The 12,107-nt window shown below is 46.8% G+C and overlaps 1 protein-coding gene across 4 annotated transcripts in view; it reads left to right on the plus strand.

The window, feature by feature from the left end:
- The first annotated feature begins 145 nt into the window (after nucleotides 1-145).
- The window catches only part of dctn2 (dynactin 2 (p50)), a 27,961-nt gene continuing 15,999 nt past the window's right edge, over nucleotides 146-12,107 (plus strand). The window contains exons 1-5 of one of the 4 annotated variants that reach the window (XM_031824841.1): nucleotides 153-453; nucleotides 1,230-1,298; nucleotides 2,550-2,558; nucleotides 5,448-5,453; nucleotides 6,557-6,653. In XM_031824841.1, coding sequence (XP_031680701.1) covers nucleotides 418-453; nucleotides 1,230-1,298; nucleotides 2,550-2,558; nucleotides 5,448-5,453; nucleotides 6,557-6,653 — 217 coding nt within the window. In that variant the 5' untranslated portion in view covers nucleotides 153-417. Of the gene's footprint in view, nucleotides 454-1,229; nucleotides 1,299-2,549; nucleotides 2,559-5,447; nucleotides 5,454-6,556; nucleotides 6,654-12,107 lie in introns of all 4 variants that reach the window. The other 3 variants (XM_020475675.2, XM_020475676.2, XM_020475677.2) reach the window with 3 other exon arrangements.

A 12,107-nucleotide genomic window follows, 5' to 3' on the forward strand; every position in this document is an offset into this window, starting at 1 on the left:
GGCAGCAACCCGAAGGTTTATTTTTTACAATGTTTGTACAATTTCACCAAAGCAACCATTGCAAATTGAATCAAGTTTAGGTGAAATCTCCAAAGTCTACCAGGTCCACTTTCCTGAGGGTTATGAAACTACAGCGCCGCTCGTCCACGCAAATCTCGCGAGATTGTAATGCTCGTCCGCTACTGAACAGTCGAGCTGTCAGAATACAGTTATTAAAATACAAAAGAAGCGCTTTATGTTAGCGAGTTGTTTGGCTACACAGGGTGAAAGGATCCCTTTTTTTTGCTTGTTCATTTAGCTAGCGTTTTGAAAACGGACTAATAACTTTTATCCACAAGGTCCATCGTTATTTCAGGTATCTTTGTCACGTCTAAGTTTTTTTTTGTCTACTCATCCACCGGCCTCGTAACCTCAACAATGGCTGATCCCAAATACGCCAATTTACCTGGAATCGTAAGTGTCCTGTTCGCTGGCTAGTTAAGTTAGCTTGCTGGCTAGTTTAGTTAGCTTGCTGGCTAGTTAAGTTAGCTGGCTAGTTAAGTTAGCTAGCTGCAGCTAGCTGGCTAGCCAGTGTCTCGTTATAGCTAGCTATCTGTCTCGATGAGATATTTGTAACATACTCTCTAGTCAAATCAATCACGAGGCAGGCTAGCTAGCTTTGCAGGCCTGATATCTAACCAGATAAATTAAGAGGATCTATGTTAAGCTAACGCTTGTTAGTTTGCTACAGTAACGACACGTTAACTACCTCGCTAGCTTTAGTGCATTGAAATAGTCTGCGTTTTAACAAACATATTTCAAGCAGCTCTCATCAAACATATATAATTAACCAAATAGGATTTGTTTAAACTGCTCATTGTTGTAGCTATATGTGATTTATAACTATAGCTATTCTTCCCGACAGCTAATTAGCTATAGCCTAACAGAGGCTAATCCAGCCCTGTGATTGAATGGGCGTTGGCCAGCTAACGTTAACATTTCCTATGAGGGGTTGGGTGGGTCCACTCACTGGGTATTGTAAAATTAACAACCACAGTAAAGACACACAGCTAATACGGAAACGTATTTATTATTGTGTCCTTAATGTGTGTACGACTGAGTGACTTGACAAAAAGTACAATCCTCTGAGAAGGTTAAAACTGTATCTGTCGTTAATTTTGCATTAACAAGTAGCCAGCTATGTCCATGTCATTTTGCTGTTATAGAATACGAGTCGTTGTCTTCCACAGGCGTCAAACGAGCCAGATGTGTATGAGACCAGTGACCTGCCAGAAGATGATCAGGCCCAGTTTGAGTCGGTGAGTGAAACATGGAGGGGTGGAGGAGAGAAGGGAGGGAGTGTTTGCTGCTGCCTCTTGATCCCAAAACACCAGTCTGTTGCTGATGTGGCTGAGTGTCACATCCTCTCTAAAAACCTCTGCGTGATCCAGAGTTGCCCAAGATGTACTCTTAAGGAGCCTACCATTATTCCTTAAAGGACCTTGTTATCTTCAGATGTTGACTGGCTCTGGCAGCTAAAACAGCCAAATACTCCATCTAAACCAGCATCAATTCTCAATTGCGATACAGTTTTGGAAACGTAAAGCCCTTTACTTTCATATCACATCCAAAATAATTTCATAAACGCTAAATATAAACTTACAGTGAACTGTTTTAAGTGACTTTATCACAGTTGCAGCTGACAGTATTTCTTTCCAGTGACAACACGTTTCTGACTTCTTCCGTTACACACTGGTGTTAGGAGCATGTCAGATACCTCATTATCTCAGGTGGTCCCTCTGTCTTCTGTAAACACGCGCTGTAACATGGAGATATGGCTGTTTGTGAACACTCACCTTATTATTTAACCTTTTTATTTAACCTGGCAAGTCCAGTTAACAACAAATTCTTATTTGCAATGACGGCCTAACCCCGGACGATGCTGGGCCTAACCCCGGACGATGCTGGGCCTAACCCCGGACGATGCTGGGCCTAACCCCGGACGATGCTGGGCCAATTGTGCGCCGTCCTATTCGGACTCCCAATTTCGGGCCGGTTGTGATGCAGCCTGGAATCGAACAAGGCCTGTAGTGACGCCTCTAGCACTGAGATGCAGTGTCTAAGTCGCTGTGCCACTTGGAGCTCAACACGCAACCTTCTGATATGAAAGATAAGGTCCTTATGCTTCCAAAACTGTACCTTATGCGATGCGTGTTAATGTTCAGACCAAGCATCGGGGCTCTTTAACAAAACTCTCCCGTGTAATGGAACTGAACTGAGTGCTGATGAAGGGCTCGATCCACAGATGCAGATCAAGGATTGATTGATTTGCATCTCTAGATCATCGTGCTGTGTATCATGGATCAACTATGAAGTAGATACCTACAAGTGACACCACCAATCCTAATAACGTTTTCCCTCCCTCCCTCCCTCCCTCCCTCCCTCCCTCCCATGTCCCCTCCCTCCCCGTCGGTCTCGTTTTCCCTCCCATGTCCCCTCCCTCCCCCTTTCGGTCTCGTTTTTCCTCCCCTCCCTCTCTCCCCACCCCTCCCTCCCTCCTGGGACGCTAGTGTGTACAAGTAAGAGGTTATTTTTCTCTCATATAGTGGAGTTTATCTGCATGGGTTGTAAAATCCTTCCTGTCCCCTTTCCTCTCCTCAAATTGTGTTGAAATGACTATCTGCCTTAATGATGTGGTGATGATGATGTGCCCCATTGCTGCTGTGTGATGTGATGAAGTGTTGTATCCCTTGTTTCACCTGTTGCAAATGTAGCAGCACGATCACCTGACAAGACATTTTAGTTGGTCTAATAATCCTCCCACTTTCATTTTGACATACACTTGTAGCACAACTCAAAGGATATTGAATCTACATTGTGTGTGTTTCTGTCTGTCTCTCTCTGTGTGTGTGTGTGTGTGTGTGTCTGTCTGTCTTTGTGTGGCTCTCTCGCTCTCTCTCGCTCGCTCTCTGAGGTCGACCGATTATGATTTTTTTAATACCGATTAATCAGACGGTTTTTAAAATGTATTTGCAATAATGACAATTGAAACAATACTGAATGAACACTTATTTTAACTTAATATAATACATCAATAAAATCCATTTGGCCTCAAATAAATACTGAAACGTGTTCAATTTGGTTTAATTAATGCAAAAACACAGTGTTGGAGAAGAAAGTAAAAGTGCAATATGTGCCATGTAAGAAAGCTAACGTTTCAGTTCCTTGCTCAGAACATGAGAACATATGAAAGCTTGTGGTTCCTTTTAACATGAGTCTTCAATATTCCCAGGTAAGAAGTTTTAGGTTGTAGTTATTATAGGGATTATAGGACTATTTCTCTCTATACCATTTGTATTTCATTAACCTTTGACTATTGGATGTTCTTATAGGCACTTTAGTATTGCCAGTGTAACAGTATAGCTTCCGTACCTCTCCTCGCTCCTACCTGGGCTTGAACCAGGAACACAACGACAACAGCCACCCTCGAAGCAGCGTTACCCATGCAGAGCAAGGGGAACAACTACTCCAAGTCTCAGAGCGAGTGACGTTTGAAACACTATTAGCGCGCACCCTGCTAACTAGCTAGCCATTTCACATCACATCGTTACACCAGCCTAATCTCGGGAGTTGATAGGCTTGAAATCATAAACAGCGGAGCTGCTGGCAAAATGCACAAAAGTGCTGTTTGAATGAATGCTTATGAGCCTGCTGGTGCCTGTGAGCCTTCGGTCATTAATATGGTCGAATCCGGAAACTATCATCTCGAAAACAAAACATTTATTATTTCAGTGAAATATGGAACCGTTACGAATTTTAACTAACGGGTGGCATCCATTAGTCTAAATATTCCTGTTACATTGCACAACCTTCAATGTTATGTCATAATTACGTAAAATTCTGGCAAATTAGTTCGCAACGAGCCAGGCGGCCCAAACTGTTGCATATACCCTGACTCTGCGTGCAATGAACGCAAGAGAAGTGACACAATTTCACCTAGTTAATATTGCCTGCTAACCTGGATTTCTTTTAACTAAATATGCAGGTTTAAACTTGTGTTTACTTGTGTATTGATTTTAAGAAAGCCATTGGTGTTTATGGTTAGGTACACATTGGAGCAACGGCAGTCCTTTTTCGCAAATGCGCACCGCATCGATTATATGCAACGCAGGACACGCTAGATAAACTACTAATATCAACCATGTGTAGTTAACTAGTGATTATGATTGATTGATTGATTGATTTTGTTTTTTTATAAGTTAAGTTTAATGCTAGCTAGCAACTTACCTTGGCTTCTTACTGCATTCGTGTAACAGGTAGGCTCCTCGTGGAGTGCAATGGGAGGAGATGGCAGGTCGTTGGACTAGTTAACTAAGGTTGCAAGATTGAATCCTTGAGTTGGCAAGGTACAAATCTGTCGTTCTGCCCCTGAACAAGGCAGTTAACCCACCGTTCCTAGGCCGTCATTGAAAATAAGAATGTGTTCTTTAACTGACGTGCCTAGTTAAATAAAGATTTGGCCAAATCGGTGTCCAAAAATACAGATGATTTACGATTGTTATGAAAACTTGAAATCGGCCCTAATTAATCGGCCATTCTGATTAATCGGTCGACCTCTAGTCTCTTTCTGTGTCGGTCTGTCCTGTCTTTTCTATCCTGTCTGTCCTGTCTGTCTTGAGAAGACAGTTCTGTTACTGTGTATGTGTTCTAACATCCCTTTCCCCTAACTCTACTCTAGCTACTGGTATACATGTTAACAGAAGCTTACTAACTAGCTATCTTTACTAACTCTACTTTGCTAGCACTACAAACACTGGGATCAGTACTGCAACACACCTTGACATTGTATGTCTCATCAAATCAGGTCTAAGCTGTCTTCTTTCTTACCATCTCACTCAGAAGTGGGTTTTCTCTGCCAATCCCCTCGTTCCACACACTACATAATGCTAACAATACCAGAGAATTAGACAAGAGGCTTGAGTTAAGAGCTCAGGGCCTATCAGATATTTACAATATATTCAGAGTCACAACACGGGATATAAAATGCATATTTTTAGGCCTACCCCACCTGTGTGTATAATATTGATATGTGATGTCAGCAGTCGATACATCACCATAGACCAGGGGTGTCAATCTCATTTTGCCCCAGGGTCCTAATTCGCTTTTCAATGAGGTCTGGAGGGATGCACTGAAAATGAGCTATATTTTCTCGCTGTGAAAAATGTGCCTGAAGATGATGAGGTCTGAGATCGAGAAAGAACAGAGACGTCGTAATGATCAGAGAGTCAGTCTCCTAGTGAATGTCTCCGGTGTCAGCAGCAGTCTGCCTCAGAACACTGGACTCGTTCATCTCCCCTGGCAGACTGCTGCTGTGCATGGCATGTGATAACCACATTAATCTGTTTCTCTTTCCCCCTCCCCTCTTTGTCTCCCTGTGCTCTTTCTCTAACTCCCCTTGGGAACCCAAGGAGCTGGTAAGAGCTTCACTGACTAACAAACTGACTCCCTTCCTACTCCTAACATGTCTGTTTTGACTGTCTGTCTGGACTGTCACTACTGTCTGTGTCAGTGGTTATTGATTGTTCCCATTTTGATTAATGTGAATAAATCATTTTGGAGCTTAGACACATCGACAACATCACCCCTCACCCTAGTGCACAGTTCCCTGAGGCTAGTCAGAATGATGCTTTTCTCAGAATCACTGTTTTTTAAGGGAATCTGTTTCCTCAAATGAGCAGATGGAGAAAGCCATGGATTTATAATTGACTGAAGCAGCTAACTAGCTCAGAGATTATGTAGAAGTCACAGGACCGGAGAAACTCTGAAACACTAGTTTATATAATATATATATCTATAGCATCTTTCATCAGTCAGCTGTGCAAGAGGGAGGTAACTTTCTCATGTAGAGCAGTGATTGGTCCCTAACTCCCAGGTCTTCTGGTAACTAGGCAATGCTGACTTTTCATTCACATTGTGTTGTCACAATACAACCCCTTTACACAGTTAATGGTGTTTCCATTTGTCACTAAAGAGCTCATTTCAAGATAATTGTGGATTCTGCGGAACCATTCGGTGCTCAAGATTCAGAATTAGTTTTTTTTTTCTTTCTTGATCGAATATTAAATCGACTGTCTTTGTTTTCCTTCTTGGAATAGACCCCCCCCCCCCCCCCCACCTCCTGATTACAGATCCATTTCAATCTGTGTGTGTGTTCTGGTGTTGGTTGGCGTCTCACATGGGCACTCTCTCACACTGTAGATGAAGTTGATGTCTCACTCATTGGATTGTATCTAATTGACTGATTTTTTTAACAACGTCTATTGTGTGAGGGGGTTTGTACACCGATCCATACAGGTATTCTGATATGTAAGGGACTAGGTTCCCAGGTGGTATTGAATCAGCCAGTGTGACACAGAACCCATGGAGAGAGAAGATTGGCACAAATCCCCATCAATCATCAAATCTGATCTTCTTTTGAACCATTTTGGCCTACGTATACTTTCAGCTCTTTCATTTTCAATCCATTTGTCCTAGTTTTGACTAAGTCTCCTGTGGTGTCTCGTGATGTCTCTAACAGGAAGAGCTGTGCAGTGACAGCGTGGAGAGGATCGTGGTCAACCCCAACGCAGCCTACGACAAGTTCAAGGACAAGAGGGTCAGCACTAAAGGCCTCGGTTAGTATACCTTCAAACAGCTGTATCTCAGTGGGGCTGGGCTGTACCTCAGTGAGTCGGGGCCGGGCCGTACCTCAGTGAGTCGGGGCCGGGCCGTACCTCAGTGAGTCGGGGCCGGGCCGTACCTCAGTGAGTCGGGGCCGGGCCGTACCTCAGTGAGTCGGGGCCGGGCCGTACCTCAGTGAGTCGGGGCCGGGCCGTACCTCAGTGAGTCGGGGCCGGGCCGTACCTCAGTGAGTCGGGGCCGGGCCGTACCTCAGTGAGTCGGGGCCGGGCCGTACCTCAGTGAGTCGGGGCCGGGCCGTACCTCAGTGAGTCGGGGCCGGGCCGTACCTCAGTGAGTCGGGGCCGGGCCGTACCTCAGTGAGTCGGGGCCGGGCCGTACCTCAGTGAGTCGGGGCCGGGCCGTACCTCAGTGAGTCGGGGCCGGGCCGTACCTCAGTGAGTCGGGGCCGGGCCGTACCTCAGTGAGTCGGGGCCGGGCCGTACCTCAGTGAGTCGGGGCCGGGCCGTACCTCAGTGAGTCGGGGCCGGGCCGGACCTCAGTGAGTCGGGGCCGGGCCGGACCTCAGTGAGTCGGGGCCGGGCCGGACCTCAGTGAGTCGGGGCCGGGCCGGACCTCAGTGAGTCGGGGCCGGGCCGGACCTCAGTGAGTCGGGGCCGGGCCGGACCTCAGTGAGTCGGGGCCGGGCCGGACCTCAGTGAGTCGGGGCCGGGCCGTACCTCAGTGAGTCGGGGCCGGGCCGTACCTCAGTGAGTCTTCCGGTGCCTTCTCAACCATATTGGAGGAGAAGGTCCAAGGTCTCTCTGCTCAGACCTTATCCAGTGCATGAGGTGGAGAAGAGAGGAAGCAAGGAGTTGAGAAAGCGCAGGAGCTCGTCCTTGACTCAAATTAAATGTATTTATAAAGCCCTTTTTACATCAGCATGTGACCTCACCAGGAGGAACTCTGGGACTTTTCCCTGGTCATGTAGCCACGTCATGTAGCCATAGACGTGAGGCATTTCCTGAATTGGTTACAAACTAGAGATGAAACGGTTATGAAAATTTCACATCACGATTATAGTGAGTAAAATGATCCCGGTTATCAGTATTATCGCGGTGGCGTTGAACCGTGCTGGAAATGTTCAAGAAGTACTGATCCACTGAAATCATATTGAAAACAAACAAAAACAATTAGCAGCACAATGTAGTTTTTTTGTGTGCAGAAACACTAAAATAATAACATTTAACATTAAAGATGGCGCCATGAGGTAAATGTTTCCCTAGTGCAGGCTTAACACAACCTTCAGTAAGCAAATCACATGTCCATATAAAAGCAACACAAGTAAAGCAATGTGGATGTAAGAACCATAAAACCATGTGTAAACACATCCAATACAACCATGTGTAAACGCATCCAATACAACCATGTGTAAACGCATCCAATACAACCATGTGTAAACACATCCAATACAACCATGTGTAAACACATCCAATACAACCATGTGTAAACACATCCAATACAACCATGTGTAAACACATCCAATACAACCATGTGTAAACACATCCAATACAACCATGTGTAAACACATCCAATACAACCATGTGTAAACACATCCAATACAACCATGTGTAAACACATCCAATACAACCATGTGTAAACACATCCAATACAACCATGTGTAAACACATCCAATACAACCATGTGTAAACACATCCAATACAACCATGTGTAAACACATCCAATACAACCATGTGTAAACGCATCCAATACAACCATGTGTAAACGCATCCAATACAACCATGTGTAAACGCATCCAATACAACCATGTGTAAACGCATCCAATACAACCATGTGTAAACGCATCCAATACAACCATGTGTAAACGCATCCAATACAACCATGTGTAAACGCATCCAATACAACCATGTGTAAACGCATCCAATACAACCATGTGTAAACGCATCCAATACAACCATGTGTAAACGCATCCAATACAACCATGTGTAAACGCATCCAATACAACCATGTGTAAACGCATCCAATACAACCATGTGTAAACGCATCCAATACAACCATGTGTAAACGCATCCAATACAACCATGTGTAAACGCATCCAATACAACCATGTGTAAACGCATCCAATACAACCATGTGTAAACGCATCCAATACAACCATGTGTAAACGCATCCAATACAACCATGTGTAAACGCATCCAATACAACCATGTGTAAACGCATCCAATACAACCATGTGTAAACGCATCCAATACAACCATGTGTAAACGCATCCAATACAACCATGTGTAAACGCATCCAATACAACCATGTGTAAACGCATCCAATACAACCATGTGTAAACGCATCCAATACAACCATGTGTAAACGCATCCAATACAACCATGTGTAAACGCATCCAATACAACCATGTGTAAACGCATCCAATACAACCATGTGTAAACGCATCCAATACAACCATGTGTAAACGCATCCAATACAACCATGTGTAAACGCATCCAATACAACCATGTGTAAACGCATCCAATACAACCATGTGTAAACGCATCCAATACAACCATGTGTAAACGCATCCAATACAACCATGTGTAAACGCATCCAATACAACCATGTGTAAACGCATCCAATACAACCATGTGTAAACGCATCCAATACAACCATGTGTGCATATGTGGATGTATGTGCATACATCCAATGTGCAGGTGTTGACATTAAAATAACAACACAAAATGTCAACAAATCAAATGAACAGCACTGATTTCTGTCCGTTCTCTCCTTCATAAAGAACAAGGTGCTGCTGGTCTAACATCCTGTATGTATCGTTGTTCTCTTGAGATTGAAATGTAAAAATGTCAGCATATTTACTTTGTCTGGTTGAAGCAGTGATCTGCGAGGGGAGACGATGTGCCCGCTGGCACTGAACACACTGATGTCACGCTGGTTGCTAGGATGCACAAAAGCTTCCTGGCAACGTGAGGCAGCTCTGATGCAGAGCCCCTTCCACCATACCAGTGGATCCTCTTCTGCTGGAATGGGAGGCAGAGATGGGTAGACCTTGATCTCTTCTTTCACTCTGTCTTCTGGGGAGGTTGGAATCTGACCCTCGTCACCTCTCTGATGCCTTGTTGAGGTGATCTTTCTCATCAACCCAGCCAGGCCTTTCCTCTCCGATGCCGCTGTGGGGGTGTTGGTGCATCGTGGTTCTTCTCTGACTTGTGCAAGGCCTCCTGGACACAGCTGCCGGCTTCAAGGCCTCCTGGACACAGCTGCCGGCTTCAAGGCCTCCTGGACACAGCTGCCGGCTTCAAGGCCTCCTGGACACAGCTGCCGGCTTCAAGGCCTCCTGGACACAGCTGCCGGCTTCAAGGCCTCCTGGACACAGCTGCCAGTGTCAACTTTTTCAGGCTCATCTAAGAAGCTTATTTTGAAGCGGGGGTCAATGAAACAAGCCATGTGCATGACTCTCTTTGTATCTGTTAAGGTCTTCTCTCATTACCCTTTTCATCTCCCTGGTCAGGGATGGCTCCATATCATCTCCCTGGTCAGGGATGGCTCAATATCATCTCCCTGGTCAGGGATGGCTCAATATCATCTCCCTGGTCAGGGATGGCTCCATATCATCTCCCTGGTCAGGGATGGCTCCATATCATCTCCCTGGTCAGGGATGGCTCCATATCATCTCCCTGGTCAGGGATGGCTCCATATCATCTCCCTGGTCAGGGATGGCTCCATATCATCTCCCTGGTCAGGGATGGCTCCATATCATCTCCCTGGTCAGGGATGGCTCCATATCATCTCCCTGGTCAGGGATGGCTCCATATCATCTCCCTGGTCAGGGATGGCTCCATATCATCTCCCTGGTCAGGGATGGCTCCATATCATCTCCCTGGTCAGGGATGGCTCCATATCATCTCCCTGGTCAGGGATGGCTCCATATCATCTCCCTGGTCAGGGATGGCTCCATATCATCTCCCCGGTCAGGGATGGCTCCATATCATCTCCCCGGTCAGGGATGGCTCCATATCATCTCCCCGGTCAGGGATGGCTCCATATCATCTCCCCGGTCAGGGATGGCTCCGTATCCTTATCATCTCCCCGGTCAGGGATGGCTCCGTATCCTTTTCATCTCCCCGGTCAGGGATGGCTCCGTATCATCTCTTTGGTCAGGGATGGCTCCGTATCATCTCTTTGGTCAGGGATGGCTCCGTATCATCTCTTTGGTCAGGGATGGCTCCGTATCATCTCCCCGGTCAGGGATGGCTCCGTATCATCTCCCCGGTCAGGGATGGCTCCGTATCCTTATCATCTCCTTGGTCAGGGATGGCTCCGTATCCTTATCATCTCCTTGGTCAGGGATGGCTCTGTATCATCTCCCTGGTCAGGGATGGCTCCGTATCCTTTTCATCTCCCTGGTCAGGGATGGCTCCATATCCTTTTCATCTCCTTGGTCAGGGATGGCTCCGTATCATCTCCTTGGTCAGGGATGGCTCCGTATCATCTCCCCGGTCAGGGATGGCTCCGTATCATCTCCTTGGTCAGGGATGGCTCCGTATCATCTCCTTGGTCAGGGATGGCTCCGTATCATCTCCTTGGTCAGGGATGGCTCCGTATCATCTCCCTGGTCAGGGATGGCTCCGTATCATCTCCCCGGTCAGGGATGGCTCCGTATCATCTCCCCGGTCAGGGATGGCTCCGTATCATCTCCTTGGTCAGGGATGGCTCCGTATCATCTCCTTGGTCAGGGATGGCTCCGTATCCTTATCATCTCCTTGGTCAGGGATGGCTCTGTATCATCTCCCTGGTCAGGGATGGCTCCGTATCCTTTTCATCTCCCTGGTCAGGGATGGCTCCATATCCTTTTCATCTCCCTGGTCAGGGATGGCTCCATATCCTTTTCATCTCCTTGGTCAGGGATGGCTCCGTATCATCTCCTTGGTCAGGGATGGCTCTGTATCATCTCCCTGGTCAGGGATGGCTCTGTATCATCTCCCCGGTCAGGGATGGCTCCGTATCATCTCCCCGGTCAGGGATGGCTCCGTATCATCTCTTTGGTCAGGGATGGCTCCGTATCATCTCCCTGGTCAGGGATGGCTCTATCATCTCCCTGGTCAGGGATGGCTCCGTATCATCTCCCTGGTCAGGGATGGCTCCGTATCATCTCCCCGGTCAGGGATGGCTCCGTATCATCTCCCCGGTCAGGGATGGCTCCGTATCATCTCCCCGGTCAGGGATGGCTCCGTATCATCTCCCCGGTCAGGGATGGCTCCGTATCATCTCCCCGGTCAGGGATGGCTCCGTATCATCTCCCCGGTCAGGGATGGCTCCGTATCATCTCCCCGGTCAGGGATGGCTCCGTATCATCTCCCCGGTCAGGGATGGCTCCGTATCATCTCCCCGGTCAGGGATGGCTCCGTATCATCTCCCCGGTCAGGGATGGCTCCGTATCATCTCCC

The sequence above is a fragment of the Oncorhynchus kisutch genome, linkage group LG1 (assembly GCF_002021735.2).
Source record: "Oncorhynchus kisutch isolate 150728-3 linkage group LG1, Okis_V2, whole genome shotgun sequence".
NCBI lineage: Eukaryota > Metazoa > Chordata > Actinopteri > Salmoniformes > Salmonidae > Oncorhynchus > Oncorhynchus kisutch.